Here is a 22,784-nt window from a genome sequence, read left to right on the forward strand (position 1 = left end):
CACCCCCCCCACTCTTGCCTTCACCCCCCCCCCACTCTTGCCTCCCCCCCCCCCACTCTTGCCTTCACCCCCCCCACTCTTGCCTTCACCCCCCCCACTCTTGCCTTCCCCCACCCACTCTTGCCTCCTCCCCACTCTTGCCTTCACCCCCCCCACTCTTGCCTTCACCCCCCCCCCCCACTCTTGCCTTCACCCCCCCCCCGCTTCTGCCTTTCACCCCCCCGCTCCTGCCTATCACCCCCCTCCCGCTCCAGCCTTTCACCCCCCCCGCTCCAGCCTTTCACCCCCCCCCGCTCCTGCCTTTCACCCCCCCCCGCTCCTGCCTTTCACCCCCCCCGCTCCTGCGTTTCACCCCCCCCGCTTCTGCCTTTCACCCCCCTGCTTCTGCCTTTCACCCCCCCCCCCCCCGCTCCTGCCTTTCACCCCCCTCCCGCTCCAGCCTTTCACCCCCCCGCTCCAGCCTTTCACCCCCCCCCCCGCTCCTGCCTTTCACCCCCCCCGCTCCTGCCTTTCACCCCCCCCCGCTCCTGCCTTTCACCCCCCCCCGCTCCTGCCTTTCACCCCTCCCGCTCCTGCCTTTCACCCCCCCGCTCCTGCCTTTCACCCCCCCCCGCTCCTGCCTTTCACCCCCCCCCGCTCCTGCCTTTCACCCCCCCCGCTCCTGCCTTTCACCCCCCCGCTCCTGCCTTTCACCCCCCCGCTCCTGCCTTTCACCCTGCTCCTGCCTTTCACACCCCCTCTTGCCTTTCACACCCCCCTCTTTCCTTTCACCCCCCTTCCTGCCTTTCACCCCCCCTCTTGCCTTTCACCCCCCCTCCTGCCTTTCACCCCCCCTCCTGCCTTTCACCCCCCCCCCCGCTCCTGCCTTTCACCCACACCCCGCTCTTGCCTTCTCCCCCCCCCCCGCTCTTGCCTTCTCCCCCCCCGCTCTTGCCTTTCCCCCCCCGCTCTTGCCTTCCCCCCCGCTCTTGCCTTTCCCCCCCCACTCTTGCCTTTCCCCCCCCTGCTCTTGCCTTTCCCCCCCCCGCTCTTGCCTTTCACCCCCCCCGCTCTTGCCTTTCACCACCCCCCTCCCACCCTTGCCTTCACCCCCCCACTCTTGCCTTCACCCCCCCCCACTCTTGCCTTCACCCCCCCCCACTCTTGCCTTCACCCCCCCACTCTTGCCTTCACCCCCCCACTCTTGCCTTCACCCCCCCCACTCTTGCCTTCACCCCCCCCCCACTCTTGCCTCCCCCCCCCCCACTCTTGCCTTCACCCCCCCCACTCTTGCCTTCACCCCCCCCACTCTTGCCTTCCCCCACCCACTCTTGCCTCCTCCCCACTCTTGCCTTCACCCCCCCCACTCTTGCCTTCACCCCCCCCCCCCACTCTTGCCTTCACCCCCCCCCCACTCTTGCCTTCACCCCCCCCACTCTTGCCTTCACCCCCCCCACTCTTGCCTTCACCCCCCCCCACTCTTGCCTTTCACCCCCACTCTTGCCTTTCACCCCCCCCCCACTCTTGCCTTTCACCCCCCCCCCACTCTTGCCTTTCACCCCCCCACTCTTGCCTTTCACCCCCCCACTCTTGCCTTCACCCCCCTGCTCCTGCCTTCCAGTCACTCAGTCACCCACCCGCGCACCCACTCAGTCACCCACCCACGCACCCACTCAGTCACCCACAATAAGAAAACAGTTACGTTTAAGTTGTGCGCTAAAAAATTATTTTCCCTGGTAGGTGCGCTATGGGTTGGGAGGGGAGGGGGTGCCCTGCTCCTTTCATTTGTCCTGGGCCCCATGCTTTCTGTTGATGACCCTGCAACCCTCCCGCCTGCGACTGGGGGGGGGGAGAATCAACCCTCCTGCCCCTCAGTGACCCACTGCTGCCGAACTCTGAAGGAAGGGGGAGGGTGCGGGGGAAATCACTAACCAAAGGTGAGCCACCGCCGCTAACCTCTGAAGGGGGGGGGATTCCAACCTGCCCACCCAGGGAGACGCTGCCTAGCTGTGAAGGGGGGGGGGAATCCCAACCCTCCCGGCCACCCCCCACGTGGCCTCGTGGCTGTCGGCGGGCCTGATGTACATTATGGTCCTTATTCTGTTTATGGTGGATCCTTCTTCCACGTGCTATTCTACTGTATGTCTTAATCAGCAGAAAGAGAGGGGGGTGATGCCACTTTATAGATCATTGGTGAGACCTCTACCTAGAGTGCTGTGTTCATTTCTGGAGACCAAGTCTTCGGGGGGGGGAAAAGAGCTACTAAAATGGTGTAAAAGTGACGGCATAAGTCTTATCAGGAAAGACTACAGGACATTAATATGTACAGCTTAGAGGAGAGAGGGGAGATATGATTAGAAACTTTTACATGTATAAAGGGATTCAACCAAGTACAGCAGAGAAGCATATTCCAAAGAAAGAGAGGATCTAGAACAAGAGGGGACATGTTAGGGAGTACTTCTTCACCGAAAGGGTGGTGGATTGGTGGAATAGCCTTCCAACAGTGGTATGGGATAATACAATAAGGGAATTCAAACATGTGTGGGATAGACACATGGCTAAATCCTAAATATGAAAGAGAGCCGAGGATCTGCTAGGGTCTGAGGTTTTACAGCAGGTAGGAGAATGGGCAGACACGATGGGACAAGTGGTTCTTCTCTGACGTAAAAAGCTATGTGTTGGAAAAGGTTTAGGTCCCATCCATTTGAATGGAGCTGAACTGGGAATGCGGCTTGAAGAGCTGTATAGTGTAAGTGAGCTCGCCCGTGCCTTTAGTAGCTGCTAACCAGTCCCTCTGGTATGTCTCTGGCAGGGGGAGAAGATCGCAGAGGGCAGACAGAGTCCTTATTCAGTTACATGCTGTCAGGTAAGGAGACTAAGGCGCCGACGTTACCCCTGTCTCATACAGGCCTATGTTCAATATGCTGGGATGTCGTCTCCACAGAATCCTTATCTGCAGGTTAAACACTGGAAGAATGAACAATTGGGTGAATGCCACATGTTTGGGAACCTGTGGAAGACGTGTAGATAGAATACCCAGAGGTCTATCGTTGCATTAAATTTGGCCAATTACACCCAGCTCTGTTGCTTTCCGTCTCTCTCTCTTTCCCTCTTTATCTTTTTCATTCTCTCTCTGCCTCTCTCATTCTATCTCTCTCAATCTTTCTCTCCTATTTGTCTCTCTCTCTTGCTCCCCCCTTTCTCTCCATTTCTCTCTCTCTCTCATTCTATCTATCTCCCTCTTTCTCTCCTATTTTTCTCCCTCTCGCTCCCCCCTTTCTCTCCATTTCTCACTCTCTCTCACCCTTTCTCTCCAAGGTCCCCCCCTCCTGTACACGGTTCTCCTCCTCAAGCCGGGGTCCTGGAGCCGTCCCCTGGCAAAGATACTGCGCAAGGCCGACCTGCAGAGGTTCCTCCCGGTGGGAATGAAGCTGGTAACGCTGACGCCTCAGGATGCCTTCCAGATCCTCCCTGCGGAAATCAAACAGGTGAGGGACATCCAACCGGCAGGTCCTGTAAAATAACCCCTTCTCTGACAGCACACACACACATATATATATATACACACAAATAGCCGGCCTAATCACTGCAGCGTTGGAATTATTGCTACTTTCTTTCCTGTGTAAAGTGGGCTCCTAAGACAAATGAGGTTAGTGACGTGTTCACCGTATCCATGACAACTGCTGTAGCCAATCAGAGTGTCTTAGACACTATTGAAGGGAGTATAAGAAAGTGCTTGAGCAGAGTAGAATGGTGGTGGTCTCAGCCAATCAGAATGGGGCATGAGTAACAGGGCACCTGTTGATGGGGAATAAGTAGGTTCCTGAGCATTCTGATTGGCAGCTGGTAATGAAACCTTTCCCCATCCGCAGGACATGCTCTTGAGCCAGGCTCACGGTGACTACCTGGTATCGGGCCCCTGCCTCGTGCTTTGCCTCCAAAGACACAACGCGGTGCTGAAGCTGCTGGACCTGCTGGGGCCGGAGGACCCGGAGCTGGGCAGAAACCAGGACCAGTTCCTATGGAGAGCTCAGTACGGCACCAGCGCCGTGCAGAACGGGCTGTACGGTGTGTGAATATGAGCTGCATACACACGCGTGTATGTGTCTCTGTGTCATCTCCAATCCATTGTCATGGCGAGCTCGCCCAATGTAGTGAGGAAGACAGATGTATTACGGGTACTAAAGGGGCATTATATATTGATGTTGATGTTAATGGTCCATGTTGATGAGATTTTCATCAGTGAATCAAAGGGCATTAATCAACTTTGCTCCAGTTACTTCAGTGAGCAGTTATAGGAGCAGTTATAGGGAGGATGTATAGGAGCAGTTAGGGGAAGATTTATAGAGCAGTTAGGAGATGAGTTGCAAGGAGCAGTTAGGGGAGGAGTTATAGGGAGGTTATTGGAGCAGTTAGGGGAGGAGTTACAGGAACAGTTGGGGAGGGGTTATAGGGAGCAGTTAGGGGAGAAGTTATAGGGAGCAGTTAGGGGAGGGGTTATAGGGAGCAGTTGGGGGAGGGGTTATAGGGAGCAGTTAGGGGAGGGGTTATAGGGAGCAGTTAGGGGAGAAGTTATAGGGAGCAGTTAGGGGAGGGGTTATAGGGAGCAGTTGGGGGAGGGGTTATAGGGAGCAGTTGGGGGAGGGGTTATAGGGAGCAGTTGGGGGAGGGGTTATAGGGAGCAGTTAGGGAAGAAGTTATAGGGAGCAATTATGGAAAAATGTCTATATAACCTTTCTATGTGCTTTGCAATGCCTGACGTTCTCCTTTGGCAGAGAACGGGTTAATCTTTACTCTGTCTCAAGGGCTGAATATTTCCTAAGCCAGAGGAGGGACAGTCCTAATGAGCCATGGGATAGGAACCATTATCCCACTTTGTCTGCTTAATTTTCCTACTTACTGTAAAACCTTGGAGAATACTCAGTGCTTTTTGAATTATTGATGGTTTCCTTGTGTTTCTCCCCAGCATTATAATACGTGAGCTCCCTGTTACCTGCCTCCTCGTCTGTGCTCTATAAATGTAACATAGAAGTATTCCATCCCGCTGCCTTTTCCATGGGTCATAATACCGGGGGGGGAGGAGGGGGACCTAATTTAATGTAACGTGTCCGGATGTGTGTAACACCACAGTGGGGTATGATTTTACCAACATAATGCCATATCCCGGCGTTATTTGCCTCTCCTCTCATCAACTTGAGCTAAAGACCTAGCTCAGGGTCTGGATGGTAGTAACACGGAGACATACTTAACATCACGTTATTAGAAGATACAGTCACACAACATTATGCTACAACAGCGTGATGTTACGCCTGTGCTGACGAGATGTGGTCCGGCTGTTGTTTTTGCATATAATTAGCTTAGATGATACGCGTTCACCTCCGGGAACAGAGCTCTATTTCATCCAGTCCAAAGTGAGCAGCAAGCTGTCTGCATGTGCCTGCTCTCCTCTGCTGCCCCAGAGTCCCATAGACGTTACCACTTAACTTTTAAGCAGGTCATTCTGGGTTAATCAGGTGCACCTGTAGCTTTCTTAGCTAAATGAGTTAACCTCCCTTGTAATGGAAAGAAAGCATACTGCAAACTTCTGCTAACATGCACACAGTCTCTGATTTCTTCACATATCCCCCACCCCAGCGTAACTTTTCCCTGTGGAGTGGGCCGTGCAGAGACTGTGCACCCTGAAGAGTGCATCAGCATAACCATGCAGTATGCCTGCCCGATGCTAGGCTGGGAAATCTGAAGGCTGGAAGGGTAGAAAGCACTGCGTGATCCTGGAGTTCTTTTCTTTGTTCCTATGCATTCACTGTAAGGGATCGGGGTCTGTAATGAGGCTGAAAGACCTGCCTCAGAGGTAGCAGTTTAAGGTCTCTGTTGCCCATTTTACTGCCAAACCTTCCTTCTCTACAGTAGCATATCTTTGTTCTCTGGGTAACAATTTGCACCTCGGATACAAGACGGGGTGTTCCTGTTCTCCTACAAACTGGGATAGGACTGCTCCGAGACCTACTCAGGAGACATCTCTTTGTAGCAAAAATTCCTTTGACAAATCAGGGGCCACTAAAACCGGCTGGCTACAGAGCGCTGTACGCAGGAATGAAACGTGGCCTCTCCAGTTTCCATGTCGGGTGCCCTTGCTTTTACTGTCAGAAACGGGTCCAGCTCAGGTTGCAAAATGGGGAAGGTACCGCCTGTAGTAACCGACCGTACCTGAAAACTTCCTAACCTGTTTCTTATGGGACAGGTACAGTTTTTAATTGCATCCACCTTATTGAGTGGGGGTTTATAGTCCCTCTACCGAAAACATAGCCAAGATCATTTACATTTGCCAACGCGACTGACTACTGGGCAGGGTTGGCTCTAAGACCCACATCCCAAAAAGGTTTTTAACACTGTCTCTATCCTTTGGAAAAATGAATTTATTCATTAACCTTCGAAAGGTTGCAGGAGCTCCAAAGGGTAAGACTGCGTACTCTAAAGGCCATCAGGTGTGGAAAAAGCCATTTTATCTTTTGCAGACCGGTTAGCGGAATTTGCCACTATCCCTTTGTGCCCAGGCATGCATGAAAATACATTGTGGTTTCTGTATATCGTTTCAATGACTTCTCCCTGTTGCTCAGTAGTGACATTCTAACTCTTGGGGGGTCTGCACATTTCCCAATGGCTGACCTACCCAAGTCATACAGTACCTGCTGCTCTATCCCTCCAGGAGTTTAACAAATGATGTCGTAGATCTGTTCTACCTTCCTCCAATCTGGCTGTGTAATCTTATCATTCACGGGCCCTTGCCAATGAGATAATTGCTTGCTTTTGACTGTGGGAACAAGTACCATTACTCGGTGCCCTGGTGGAAAGCTGCGGACTGCTGCTTACCTCTTGTAAAGGTTCTGTTGGGCCCTCTGGGCGTCTTCTAAGTGTTGTCGGACTAGTGCAGTCACATGGGCAATGCGTTCTTTTAAGTCCTCGACATACTGGAGAATATTTTTCCCTTGAACAGCCTGTTCGTCCCACTCTTCTTTGGCAATATCTAGAACCCCCCTTGGGCGTTTCCCATATAGGAGGAGTTCAGAAGGGGAGAACCCGGTAGATATCTGTGGGACCTCTTGAATGGCAAATAACAGAAAAGGTAACAAAGTGTCCCAGTTCTTCCATCTCTATTAATTACCTTCTTCAACATCATCTTAAAACTTCTATTAAACCTCTCTACTAGACCATCCATTTGCGGTTTGAGGTTGTAAGGGTTTTATTTTTAGGTCCTGGCATAATGCTCTCATGAGTTGGGGCATAACAGGGGGTGCCCTGATCTGTTAAAATTTCCGTTGGAATCAGGAGTCGGGAAAATACTTGGACCATTTCCTTACCTATGGTTTAAGAGGAAGTATTATATAAGGGAACAGCCTCCAGGTAACGAGTGGCATAATCCAACTGATGTCCTTTGGTGGATTTCTCCAACGGACCCACTATGTTCATGGCAATCCGATCAAACGGAACTTCAGTAATGGGCATGGGAACTAATGGAGCCCTCAAATAGGGTCTCAGGTCTGTCAACTGACATTCTGGACACAAGGCGCAGTACCTTTTCACTGCTTCGTGCCCGCCGGCCAGCAAAACCGTCTTAGATTTCTCTCCTTTGTTTTCTCTGGCCCAAGATGGCTGCTCAGTGAGTGTGTGCTAACTGCAGAACGTTCCTTGCATAAGAACTGGGAACCAACAGTTTCTCTAGTTCTTGGCCCTCGTTTTGGCACACACGGTATAACAAATTATTTCTGATAATGAAATAGGGATAGGAATTCTTGTCTGCACCTTTTACCAGGACCCCATTAACCTCTACTACTTGGCTAAAACCATTTTGTAACTGGAGATCATTGGCATATTCCCTTCCAAAATTACCTGAGGGTCAATAAGCTCTCTACCTGACGTCTCTTAACCCTCTGTTCCCCCTTTGAACTATTGATTAATGCTAGCTGGGGGGTACATGGACCTCTTGTTTCGCCTTCCTTCGTTCCCGTTTTGGTTTAGGTGCCTTGGACATCTCAGAGAAAAACCCGTTCGGGGCCAGTCGATCCCAGATCAGGATCTCAAAAGCTGGAAAACAACATGCTAAAATTATTTATTTATTTATAAAATGTGTTACCAGGCAGTAATACAGTGAGAGTTACCTCTCGTGTTCACGTATGTCCTGGGCACAGAGTTATAATGACAAATAATACATGGTTACAAATACATAGTTACATAAGTGAACAGGTGATACATTATATACAAGACATTGCATGCACAGTTACAGATAATATATATTATAGGCGTATGTAACAGTTACAGACCAGATTAAAATGTGAGACAGTGTTAGTTTTGAAAGAAAGGGTGTAGCCAGGCTATACAATAAAGGCTAAGCCCCACCCCAGAAATCGTGGGGTCCCTGCTGTAAAAATAAAGTGACCCCGGCAAAAAAGGTTTCACGGTCTTACCCCAGACCAGAGTGCCCTGGGGTAAGACTGTGAAACCTTTTTTGCCGGTACACAAACCCACACATACAGCATACATGTAAACAGCGTAGACAGACACCTTCCCCCAGGAAACGACACAAGGAAGCATATACCCTGAAGGGAGGAAGTTCATATATACCTCCGAGTGAGTTATTTAAACCACTCAAGTACCAACAAATATACAACATCACCAAGAAGGCAAATCACTACAACCCTTCAGTTATACCACAGGGCACAATACGACAACATCACTTCCCTGACCTTACCCAATACACCAGCATAGTGTTTGCAAAGCAGAGACGCGCCTTCATTCTGTGGCTTTTATATTTGGGCCGCAGCGCCCAACACCCACAGACTAGGAAATTCACTGAGGATCAGGACATGTGGGAACGAATCTGTTCATGTAACATTAGTGCATATTTCCCAATTCGCCCTGTCCGTTTATGTATTGACAGTTGTTATATGGTATACATTTCTATATTATTAACTGTTTATTGTAATTGCAGGTAATTGATTAAGCTTAATCAAGGTATAGGTTTACATTATTTTGTTTTGTATAATATCAATGTTTTGTATTCATTTCATTGTATTATTGTTTTTTATGACATTTTTATGATTGAAACGGCACATAATATTCTTTAGAAACCTCAGTTATACCAGTATTGCTCCAAACTATATACATCAGATCCTGTTTAATGTGCCAGGGTGTTTTCCCTTCTCTTGGACAGAAACGTGCATCATTGTAACCCTACACCCCTCCTCCCTGGATAAAACCCATTTCCGGCATATTCCTGGATACCCGCAGTTTCCCTCTGTCAGATATTCCCATCTATATTCTATTCATCCAATATGTTTATAGTTGTGTTTGGTTTCTTGTATACTGTAGCTGTAAGTGTGTCCCTTTTGGTGGGGGGGGGGGGACTGTTTGCTTTCAATATGTGAAGAGCTTTGACTCCCATTGGGGGAAAAACACTATATATGGGGTGGCCAACTACAGTAGTCAAAGGCCACCAACAGGTCAGCTTTTAATAATATCCCTGCTTCAGCGTAGCAGGGACTGATTGAGCCACCTGTGCTGAAGCAGGGACTGATTGAGCCACCTGTGCTGAAGCGGGGACTGATTGAGCACCTGTGCTGATGCTGGGACTGATTGAGCCACCTGTGCTGAAGCAGGGATAGCCTTAAAACCTGTGCCACTTGAGGACTGGAGTTGGCCACCCCACTATATAAATAAAGATATTATTATCACACGTCTGTTATCTCCACCTCTCGTCCTCCCCTCCAGGTTCCACGTCCTACCAGGCTGCTATCCAGGACATAAGGAAGTTCTTCCCAGAAGGCCTCCTCTGTGACCCGTCCCCTGTACTAGAGGCTGAACAGGTAGGATGTATCTGAGCCCTCCCCCCCAAACTCTCTTACCTCTGTGTCGCCGGCATCTCTCATCAGCGAATGGCGTCAAGGAGGCTCCTTTCTTTTGTTTATCAATGCAATGCTTCAAAACATACGCACCCGTTACCCGTGACTGCCCCGTCTCCCTTTTTCCAAGATGGCGGCAGCGTAGCTTGGTGCCTGGGTGCCAATCAGCCATTGTAAACCTCATAGATCACAGTTGCTGACTGGCAGCCATATTGAATTCCCCAAAGTGTCTGGACATCAGAGATCAATGTTTTCCAAAGCCAGTAATGAGACAGCAGGACACTGTGACTCAGTGAATCTGGCTGCGATTTTGGATGAAGAACACGGCTTTACAAAGAGTTCACAACGCTACTTCCATCTTGGAAGATGGAAAAAGATACGAAGACGGAACAAAGCCGATATTGATATTTTTGTTTGCTCTCATTGCCTTGTGAATTATTTACAAATGGGAGACTCTGCACTTTGTACATTTATTTGCAATGGGTACCTTTGTCTACAGCAAAGCCGTGTATACCTGTACATAAGGCAGACCTGCATGTATACTGTATGAGATTCATTGCAAGTCTGAATCAATATGGCAAAGCCTCTTATAACTGTACAGACATATCGTTTGATACGGAGGCTTGTTTGAGATTATATTAATGCAGAGCTTTGTGTAGTTGAATCTAATGCAGAGCAGTGTACATCTGCGTCTTATGTCGCACACATCTGTGTATAACACACAGCTGCTTTATGTCAATGTATCAAGCAGAGCCATGTATAGCTGCAAACAATGCAGATCTGTTTATTTATATTCTGTTTGATGGGATATGCAGCACTGTACACAGAATTTTTGCAGGGGCAGGTAATTCCTGCCCCGTAGAGCTTGCAATCTAATTTTGGGGATTGAGACACAGGAAGATAAAGTGATTTGCTCAAGGTCACAAGTAGAGTGGACGGTGGGATTGGAACGGGGGTCCGTAGACACTGACATTACCACTGAGCTCCTCTGCCCCCTCGTAGCTTGTTAAGGAGCTTTTAAGACCTCACAAGACCTAAGCAACCGCGGTGTGAACAACTGCGGAGAACGGGAGTGACATACAGGTCATTAATGTGTCTGACCCCACTTTGTATCTGTCAGATCCCCAGAGTGACCTGTGACACATTGTTCAGCGGGAGATCACAGCGCCGGACGGTGAGGAACCTTCTCAGCCAGCCGGCACTGACCTTAGGTAATACCATCATCACAAACCAACAGGACTCCCCGTACCACCAACTTCTTATATAAGTCACTGTATCTGTACCTATTGACCAGGCCCCTGACTGGGACGCAGGACTTCAGTCTTGACCTGGGCCTCCGGTTTGTTGAGCGGAGTGGGTGTGGAGGTTCAGGTTGTTAAACTGGGGTACGGGCGGGTGGTGGACTGTAGGGATGAGGGCAGGGGACCGTCCTGTCAAGCGGTGGGGTTGTACGCATCATTCAGCATGGACCCTGTAGAGGAAGGGGTTAGGCCAGCCAACCAACCACGGACCCTGCAGAGAAAGGGGTTATGGCCGGCCAACCACGGACCCTGCAGAGGAAGGGGTTAGGCCAGCCAACCACGGACCCTGCAGAGTAAGGGGTTAGGCTGGCCAACCACGGACCCTGCTGAGGAAGGAGTTAGCCCAGCCAACCACGGACCCTGCAGAGAAAGAGGTTAGCCCAGCCAACCACAGACCCTGCAGAGGAAGGGGCTAGGCCGGCCAATCACGGTCCCTGCAGAGGAAGGGATTAGGCCAGCCAACCACGGACCCTGCAGAGGAAGGGGTTAGGCCAGCCAACCACGGACCCTGCAGAGTAAGGGGTTAGGTTGGCCAACCACGGACCCTGCAGAGGAAGGAGTTAGCCCAGCTAACCACGGACCCTGCAGAGGAAGGAGTTAGCCCAGCTAACCACGGACCCTGCAGAGGAAGGGGTTAGGCCAGCCAACCACGGACCCTGCAGAGGAAGGGGTTAGGCCGGCCAACCACGGACCCTGTTGAGGAAGGAGTTAACCCAGCCAACCACGGACCCTGCAGAGGAAGGGGTTAGGCCGGCCAACCACGGACCCTGCAGAGGAAGGGGTTAGGCCGGCCAACCACGGACCCTGCAGAGGAAGGGGTTAGGCCAGCCAACCAGCCACGGACCCTGCAGAGGAAGGAGTTAGCCCAGCCAACCACGGACCTTGCTGAGGAAGGAGTTAGCCCAGCCAACCACGGACCCTGCAGAGGAAGGGGTTAGGCTGGCCAACCACGGACCTTGCTAAGGAAGGGGTTAGGCTGGCCAACCACGGACCCTGCAGAGGAAGGGGTTAGGCTGGCCAACCACGGACCCTGCTGATTAAGGGGTTAGCCCGGCCAACCACGGACCCTGCAGAGGAAGGGGTTAGGTCGGCCAACCACGGACCCTGCAGAGGAAGGGGTTAGGCCGGCCAACCACGGACCCTGCAGAGGATGGGGTTATAGCCGGCCAACCACGGAGCCTGCAGAGGAAGGGGTTAGGCCGGCCAACCACGGACCCTGCAGAGGAAGCGGTTAGGACAGCCAACCACGGACCCTGCAGAGGAAGGGGTTAGGCCGGCCAACCACGGACCCTGCAGAGGAAGGGGTTAGGCCAGCCAACCACGGACCCTGCAGAGGAAGGGGTTAGGCCGGCCAACCACGGACCCTGCAGAGGAAGGGGTTAGGCTTAACTTGTTTATCCAGTTGGACGTGCCCAATTGCTGGGATTGGTCGGCCAGGCCCTCCTCCGCCACCAGGCCCAGGACTCTTTTCCCTACTCTCCCCCACCCCTCTGTTGGCGCCCCAGCTACAGTAGTTCTCCAGGGACTGAGCCGCAGTACTCAGTCGATTGCAGAGAAATCTCACTTGGCCAAACTCCCCGCCGCGGTCAAGTTTGCGGCCAACAGAAAGCCGCAGCGTCATCAGAAGATGTACCACGGACGGTTCCTTTTTTTCTTTACCCGGAAAAATAATGTTTAATGTCTTGGTAACCGGCGGGGAACTGCACGATTTAACTTGAAGACCTGTAAGAAATTTGAGACGAACGGTTAACGGCTTAAAACGGTTGCCATTGCCGTAATTCCTGTAATGATGCAATTGGATAGTGAAGTATTTTCAAGTGTTTATAGTACTAGCCATATACTAGTAGATCTCTAGTACTATCTATATACTCAGAGCATTAACGCGCCAGCTGTTCTGTAAGCAGGGAATTAACATTCACTACGGAGATTTAGGGGCCTATGCAGAGAGCAGCGCTTTTTAAAATTGGAGAGGGGAATAAAAAGTAGCTTTAATGGAGAGTTTTAGTCTCCATATGCAGAAATGGGCGAAATCCGCTATTTTTAGCATTACTGCATGTGGAGAATTGTAAATGAGGAGATGCGCGCAGCTGAAAGGGGGAGAAAAAAAAAGCGCATTTTTTTTTTTCCCTATAGCCGGCGACCTCCTGCTTCTTGCCAACTTTAGTTGGAGGAGAAAATTGACGAAAATCGCGCCAAAAACAGCCGCTAGATGGCGAGCGCGCCTTTCTGAATTCGGATACTTTTCAGACTGGGGAGATGTAGTTTCTCGCCAGCCGCGCGGCGAGATTTTGAAATAGAAAAAAAAAATGGCGCGTTTTCCCTAGCTCGCCATTTTCAGCTGTTTTTAGCGCGATTTTCTCCGGAAAATGGCGAGATTTCAAATAGCGCTGCTCTCTGCATGAGGCCCAAAGTCTCCAAACATGCAGGTAAATATTAGGAAGAGAGGAATGTTTGCCCCTAGGTTCTTGTCATGTAAGTGGTGTGTTAGGGGGCCTGCAGAGACAGTGCTATATACGAGGGTAATAGGGTGTGTTTGAAAGCACAGTAAGTTATGGTTGGAATGCTTTGCTGACGGGGAGAAAGAATTGAGTCTCTAGTCCACAGAGCTTGCAATTTAAATTAATGGGATCTGGCAGAAACAGGAAAAATCAGTGTAAGTGGCCAAGAGGTCGTGTTCAGAAGTAATTGATGGAAGTTCTTTATTAAAATAATCCTAACTTTATTTTATACAGCATTTTTCTCCCAATGAGACACAAAGCGCGTTACAATTACAGTATAGCGCGCGGGACGCAGCACATAAGATTGTTACAGACACAGTCCCTGCCCCGCAGAGCTTACAATCTATGTTGTTGGTGCCTGAGGCACAGGGAGATAAAGGGACTTGCCCAAGGTCACAAGGAGCCGACACCGGGAATTGAACCCGGCTCCCCTGATTCAGACTCGGTGTCGTTGCTATCAGAGTCACTGAGCCGCTCCTTCTCCCTCCTAGAAGCACAATGAACTAATTCCAGTGACATGTTTAAGGGTCTCATCTAGTGATTGATGTATATTTACCAAATCTGACACCTGTACAGTAAGTATTGTAAACCAGTTTGTAAACTGGGTTACATACATAGTTACATAGTAGATGAGGTTGAAAAAAGACTTCCGTCCATCAAGTTCAACCTATGCTAAATTTAGACAACAGATATTTTATCATATATCTATACTTATTGATCCAGAGGAAGGCAAACAAAACCCCAGAGTCACATCATCCAATGATATCTCATGGATGGGTTTTGGGAGAAAGTTTGATTCCTTCTGTCGTCACCGTGTGTGCACCAAGAGTTTGCACAGGCAAAGCCCCCTCTCTCCCCCTTCCCCTTGATTAGGTCTCTAATAAGGACAAGGTGGGACACGGGGAAAGAACACACTTATATGACAATCTCCTCCCCATTCAGAGGCTTTTAAGCGATTCAACTGGCCGCCTATGTGGGATAGCACCTTTTAAAAGGCCGTGTCTTAGTTTTGAAGTGGAATATCACTTTTCATGACACAAAGTGAATTTCTTCTCTAAGCTTTGCTGTTTGGCCAATAATGATATGACGATGATAAACGGGGAGGCACTTTACCTAGGGAACAGATTTCAACACCAGTCTTTGTCAGGAACGATCTAATTGCTGGGCCCACTGCGTTACAAATCCCAAATGGGTTTTGTGCAGCGGTGGGAGTGAGTGGGTGTGACGTGCTGGGGTTTTTGTCATCTTCACAGTGCCCCGACCTTCTTGTTTGTGGCCCTGCAATTGCTAGGCTTTGTGAGAGGGTTAACCGTACAGAGTAGGGACGACGCCAGTGACATTATTAGCAGAGAGTGACAAAGCCTCAGCAGCTTATCCTCTGAGTGTATGGAAAATGCAAGTCACATACACATACGTGCACGTGTGCCGCGCTTGTGACGCACTCTTGTGCCAGCTTCTGTATACAGACACAAACAGATGTAGGGGATTTGTACAACACACAAACACGCTTCCAACTCCTGAAGATTAGTCCCACTTTGACCTTGAAAAATGTTTAATTCTAAAGTTGACACGTACGTCTAGTATTTTTCTGGTTTCATGTTAAATCACACGCAGCACGATATAATAACACGCAGAGCGATATAATAACAAGCAGAGCGATATAATAACACGCAGAGCGATATAATAACAAGCAGGGCGATATAATAACCCGCAGAGCGATATAATAACACAGAGCGATATAATAACACGCAGAGCGATATAATAGCACGCAGAGCGATATAATAACACAGAGCGATATAATAACACGCAGAGCGATATAATAACACGTAGAGCGATATAATAACACGTAGAGCGATGTAATAACACGCAGAGAAATATAATAACAAGCAGGGCAATATAATAACACGCAGTGATATAATAACACGCAGAGCGATATAATAACACGCAGAGCAATGTAATAACACGCAGAGCGATATAATAACACGCAGAGCAATGTAATAACATGCAGAGCGATGTAATAAGCAGAGCGATATAATAACACGCAGAGCAATATAATAACACGCAGAGCGATGTAATAACACGCAGAGCGATGTAATAACACGCAGAGCGATATAATAACACACAGCGATATAATAACAGGCAGAGCGATATAATAACACGCAGAGCGATATAATAACACGCAGAGCGATATAATAACACGCAGAGCGATATAATAACACGCAGAGCGATGTAATAACACGCAGAGCGATGTAATAACACACAGAGCGATGTAATAACACACAGAGCGATATAATAACACGCAGAGCGATATAATAACACGCAGAGCGATATAATAACACGTAGAGCGATATAATAACACACAGAGCAATATAATAACAGGCAGAGCGATGTAATAACACGCAGAGTGATATAATAACACGCAGAGCGATATAATAGCACGTAGAGCGATATAATAACACGCAGAGCGATATAATAACACGCAGAGCGATGTAATAACACGCAGAGCGATATAATAACACGCAGAGCGATATAATAACACGCAGAGCGATATAATAACACGCAGAGCGATATAATAACACGCAGAGCGATGTAATAACACGCAGAGCGATGTAATAACACACAGAGCGATGTAATAACACACAGAGCGATATAATAACACGCAGAGCGATATAATAACACGCAGAGCGATATAATAACAGGCAGAGAGATATAATAACACGCAGAGCGATATAATAACACGCAGAGCGATATAATAGCACGTAGAGCGATATAATAACACGCAGAGCGATATAATAACACGCAGAGCGATGTAATAACACGCAGAGCGATATAATAACACGCAGAGCGATATAATAACACGCAGAGCGATATAATAACACGTAGAGCGATATAATAACATGCAGAGCGATATAATAACATGCAGAGCGATATAATAACAAGCAGAGCGATATAATAACACGCAGAGCGATATAATAACACGCAGAGCGATATAATAACACGCAGAGCGATATAATAACATGTAGAGTGATATAATAACACGCAGAGCGATATAATAACATGTAGAGTGATATAATAACACGCAGAGCGATATAATAACATGCAGAGCGATATAATAACAGGCAGAGCACAATAAGGAGGCTGCAGGGTATGGAGATTCTATATTAACACGCCTGGCTTCGGCCGTTCTGTTTCATAATTCCATTTGCCTTTCAGAGTTGCCCCTCACCAGCGCGCTCTGCCAGACCACCTGCCTGCTCTTCCCACCCCGCGCCCTGCACGGCTCCCCGCCACCCTATATCCAGGGCCTGGAGCAGCTGAGCGGCAGAGACTTCCGCCTCACAGCGGCGCGGCTTGCCGTGTTCGACCAATCACAGGCTCAGCTCGTCACAGAGTTATACAGCCCAGGGGACAGCCTGTCAGGAAAGGTAAGGAACCCTGAAATAACCCCACAGTGCAGAGCTGGGAGATTTACCCACGGCCCTGTGTTACTATACATAGCACTATGCTGGGAGAGCTGTTTATCTGTGTTAAATACACATATGGCTGAGCTGTGAGATATGGGGTTATATCCCTCTGTGTTATATACACACTATACATAGCACTGAGCTGTGAGATATGGGTTATATCCCTCTGTGTTATATATACACTATACACTGCGCTGAGCTGTGAGATATGCGGTTATATCTCTCTGTGTTATATACACACTATACATAGCGCTGAGCTGTGAGATATGGGGTTATATCCCTCTGTGTTATATACACACACTATACATAGCACTGAGCTGTGAGATATGGGGTTATATCCCTCTGTGTTATATACACACTATACATAGCGCTGAGCTGTGAGATATGGGGTTATATCCCTCTGTGTTATATACACACACTATACATAGCGCTGAGCTGTGAGATATGGGGTTATATCCCTCTGTGTTATATACACACACTATACATAGCACTGAGCTGTGAGATATGGGGTTATATCCCTCTGTGTTATATACACACTATACATAGCGCTGAGCTGTGAGATATGGGGTTATATCCCTCTGTGTTATATACACACTATACATAGCGCTGAGCTGTGAGATATGGGGTTATATCCCTCTGTGTTATATACACACTATACATAGCGCTGAGCTGTGAGATATGGGGTTATATCCCTCTGTGTTATATACACACACTATACATAGCGCTGAGCTGTGAGATATGGGGTTATATCCCTCTGTGTTATATACACACTATACATAGCGCTGAGCTGTGAGATATGGGGTTATATCCCTCTGTGTTATATACACACTATACATAGCGCTGAGATGTGAGATATGGGTTATATCCCTCTGTGTTATATACACACTATACATAGCGCTGAGCTGTGAGATATGGGTTATATCCCTCTGTGTTATATACACACTATACATAGCGCTGAGATGTGAGATATGGGTTATATCCCTCTGTGTTATATACACACTATACATAGCGCTGAGCTGTGAGATATGGGGTTATATCCCTCTGTGTTATATACACACACTATACATAGCGCTGAGCTGTGAGATATGGGGTTATATCCCTCTGTGTTATATACACACTATACATAGCGCTGAGCTGTGAGATATGGGGTTATATCCCTCTGTGTTATATACACACTATACATAGCGCTGAGATGTGAGATATGGGTTATATCCCTCTGTGTTATATACACACTATACATAGCGCTGAGCTGTGAGATATGGGTTATATCCCTCTGTGTTATATACACACTATACATAGCGCTGAGCTGTGAGATATGGGGTTATATCCCTCTGGTTTATATACACACTATACATAGCGCTGAGCTGTGAGATATGGGGTTATATCCCTCTGTGTTATATACACACTATACATAGCGCTGAGCTGTGAGATATGGGGTTATATCCCTCTGTGTTATATACACACTATACATAGCGCTGAGCTGTGAGATATGGGGTTATATCCCTCTGTGTTATATACACACACTATACATAGCACTGAGCTGTGAGATATGGGTTATATCCCTCTGTGTTATATACACACTATACATAGCGCTGAGCTGTGAGATATGGGGTTATATCCCTCTGTGTTATATACACACACTATACATAGCGCTGAGCTGTGAGATATGGGGTTATATCCCTCTGTGTTATATACACACTATACATAGCGCTGAGCTGTGAGATATGGGGTTATATCCCTCTGTGTTATATACACACTATACATAGCGCTGAGCTGTGAGATATGGGGTTATATCCCTCTGTGTTATATACACACACTATACATAGCGCTGAGCTGTGAGATATGGGGTTATATCCCTCTGTGTTATATACACACACTATACATAGCGCTGAGCTGTGAGATATGGGGTTATATCCCTCTGTGTTATATACACACTATACATAGCGCTGAGCTGTGAGATATGGGGTTATATCCCTCTGTGTTATATACACACTATACATAGCGCTGAGCTGTGAGATATGGGGTTATATCCCTCTGTGTTATATACACACTATACATAGCGCTGAGCTGTGAGATATGGGGTTATATCCCTCTGTTATATACACACTATACATAGTGCTGAGCTGTGAGATATGGGTTATATCCCTCTGTGTTAAATACACATACAGTATGGCTGAGCTGTGAGATATGGGGTTATATCCCTCTGTGTTATATACACACTATACATAGCGCTGAGCTGTGAGATATGGGTTATATCCCTCCCTATGTGTTATATACACACTATACATAGCGCTGAGCTGTGAGATATGGGTTATATCCCTCTGTGTTATATACACACTATACATAGCGCTGAGCTGTGAGATATGGGGTTATATCCCTCTGTGTTATATACACACTATACATAGTGCTGAGCTGTGAGATATGGGGTTATATCCCTCTGTGTTATATACACACTATACATAGCGCTGAGCTGTGAGATATGGGGTTATATCCCTCTGTGTTATATACACACTATACATAGCGCTGAGCTGTGAGATATGGGGTTATATCCCTCTGTGTTATATACACACTATACATAGCGCTGAGCTGTGAGATATGGGTTATATCCCTCTGTGTTATATACACACTATACATAGCGCTGAGCTGTGAGATATGGGGTTATATCCCTCTGTGTTATATACACACTATACATAGTGCTGAGCTGAGATATGGGGTTATATCCCTCTGTGTTATGTACACACTATACATAGCGCTGAGCAGTGAGATATGGGTTATATCCCTCTGTGTTATATACACACTATACATAGCGCTGAGCTGTGAGATATGGGGTTATATCCCTCTGTGTTATATACACACTATACATAGCGCTGAGCTGTGAGATATGGGTTATATCCCTCTGTGTTATATACACACTATACATAGCGCAGAGCTGTGAGATATGGGTTATATCCCTCTGTGTTATATACACAATATACATAGCGCAGAGCTGTGAGATATGGGGTTATATCCCTCTGTGTTATATACACACTATACATAGCGCTGAGCTGTGAGATATGGGGTTATATCCCTCTGTGTTATATACACACTATACATAGCGCTGAGCTGTGAGATATGGGGTTATATCCCTCTGTGTTATATACACACTATACATAGCGCTGAGCTGTGAGATATGGGGTTATATCCCTCTGTGTTATATACACACTATACATAGCGCTGAGCTGTGAGATATGGGGTTATATCCCTCCCTCTGTGTTATATACACAATATACATAGCGCTGAGCTGTGAGATATGGGGTTATATCCCTCTGTGTTATATACACACTATACATAGCGCTGAGCTGTGAGATATGGGGTTATATCCCTCTGTGTTATATACACACTATACATAGCGCAGAGCTGTGAGATATGGGTTATATCCCTCTGTGTTATATACACAATATACATAGCGCAGAGCTGTGAGATATGGGGTTATATCCCTCTGTGTTATATACACACTATACATAGCGCTGAGCTGTGAGATATGGGGTTATATCCCTCTGTGTTATATACACACTATACATAGCGCTGAGCTGTGAGATATGGGCTATATCCCTCTGTGTTATATACATACTATACATAGCACTGAGCTGTGAGATATGGGGTTATATCCCTCTGTGTTATATACACACTATACATAGCGCTGAGCTGTGAGATATGGGGTTATATCCCTCTGTGTTATATACACACTATACATAGCGCTGAGCTGTGAGATATGGGTTATATCCCTCTGTGTTATATACACACTATACATAGCGCTGAGCTGTGAGATATGGGTTATATCCCTCTGTTATATCTTATACTATATTAGTGAAAGCACTGTATGTTTGCCTGCCTGCCTGCATGCATGCCTGCCTGGATGTCCGGTGTCCCTAGGGGAAATCTCATTGGTCCCTTGGCCCGCCCCCGCACACCTCTCATTGGCCTGAGGCGGAGTGACGGGCCAAAGGACACACAGGGACACACACACACACAGGGAACACAGGGACACACACACACACACACACACACAGGGACACACACACACACACACACACAGGGACACACACACGGACACACACACACACACACACACACACACACACACACACACACGGGGCTCACAGTGTTAGCAGCACCCGCGCGCACCTCCTCCTCTCCCCGTGTCTCCCGCGCTTTCACCCCAACCCCCCCCTCCCCCGGCGCCGCTACAGTCAGCGGGACACACACACACACTATTATTAGCCCTTCAGCGCCCCCCCCCCCCCACCCAGTGTCAGCGGCCGTGCGAGACCCCCCCTCTATATCTCCCACCTCTCCCCCCCCCCCCCACACATATACATGCCCCCCCCTCCCCGGCGGGGGAACAGCCAGTGGCCAGGCAGGCTGCCTCGCGGCGCCGAGTGCCCAAGATGGCGGCGCCCGGGACACAGCGGGGGAGCGGCCACAACACGCTGCCTCCCGCCTCAGATCCACGTGGGACCTGCCGGATGGGTGAGTGAGCGGCCTTCACCTCTCTTCCACCCCCCTTCACCTCCCCTCCACCCCCCCCTCCCCTCCAGTGTCAGTGTCTCCCCGATACCCCCCCCCCCCCCGGCGCCGCTACAGTCAGCGGGGGAGCGAGCGGCCGGGACACAGCGGGAGAGCGGCCACAACACGCTGCCTCCCGCCTCAGATCCACGTGGGACCTGCCGGACGGGTGAGTGAGCGGCCTTCACCTCCCCTCACCCACCCCTCACCCCCCATCACCTCCCCTCACCCCCTTTCACCTCCCCTCACTCCACTTCTCCCTTCCACCCCCCTTCACCTCCCCATTTACCCACCCCCCCTTCACCACCTCCCTTCCACCCCCCCTTCACCTCCCTTCTACCCCCCCCCTTCACCTCCCTTCCACTCCCCCTTCACCTCCCCTCCACCCCCCCCCCTGCACCCCCCACCTTCACCTCCCCTCCACCCCCCCTTCACCTCCCCTCCACCCCCCCTTCACCTCCCCTCCACCCCCCCTTCCCACCGCCTCCCCCCCCTTCCCACCGCCTCCCCCCCTTCCCACCGCCTCCCCCCCCCTTCCCACCGCCTCCCCACCGCCTCCCCCCCTTCCCACCGCCTCCCCCCCCCTTCCCACCGCCTCCCCTCCCCTTCCCACCGCCTCCCCTCCTTCCCACCGCCTCCCCCCCCCTTCCCACCGCCTCCCCTCCACCTTCCCACCGCCTCCCCTCCACCTTCCCACCGCCTCCCCCCCCCTTCCCACCGCCTCCCCTCCACCTTCCCACCGCCTCCCCCCCCCTTCCCACCGCCCCCCCCCTTCCCACCGCCTCCCCCCCCTTCCCACCGCCCCCCCCCTTCCCACCGCCTCCCCCCTTCCCCCCCTTCCCACCGCCTCCCCCCCCCCTTCCCACCGCCTCCCAGCCCCCCTTCCCACCGCCTCCCCCCACCCCTTCCCACCGCCTCCCCCCACCCCTTCCCACCGCCTCCCCCCCCTTCCCACCGCCTCCCTTCCCACCGCCTCCCAGCCCCCCTTCCCACCGCCTCCCCCCACCCCTTCCCACCGCCTCCCCCACCCCTTCCCACCGCCTCCCCCCCCCTTCCCACCGCCTCCCCCCTCCTCCCCCTTCCCACCACATCCCCCCTTCT

The 22,784-nt window shown here is 49.6% G+C and overlaps 1 protein-coding gene across 1 annotated transcript in view; it reads left to right on the top strand.

Moving 5' to 3' along the window:
- Positions 1-17,228, top strand: part of DNAAF8 (dynein axonemal assembly factor 8) — a 60,678-nt gene extending 43,450 nt beyond the window's left edge. The window contains exons 23-28 of the mRNA XM_075565099.1: positions 2,792-2,845; positions 3,298-3,467; positions 3,852-4,047; positions 9,745-9,839; positions 10,996-11,086; positions 16,888-17,228. Coding sequence (XP_075421214.1) covers positions 2,792-2,845; positions 3,298-3,467; positions 3,852-4,047; positions 9,745-9,839; positions 10,996-11,086; positions 16,888-17,228 — 947 coding nt within the window. The remainder of the gene's footprint in view (positions 1-2,791; positions 2,846-3,297; positions 3,468-3,851; positions 4,048-9,744; positions 9,840-10,995; positions 11,087-16,887) is intronic.
- The last annotated feature ends 5,556 nt before the right edge of the window (positions 17,229-22,784 follow it).

This window comes from Ascaphus truei, chromosome 11 (genome assembly GCF_040206685.1).
Source record: "Ascaphus truei isolate aAscTru1 chromosome 11, aAscTru1.hap1, whole genome shotgun sequence".
NCBI classification, from domain to species: Eukaryota; Metazoa; Chordata; class Amphibia; order Anura; family Ascaphidae; genus Ascaphus; species Ascaphus truei.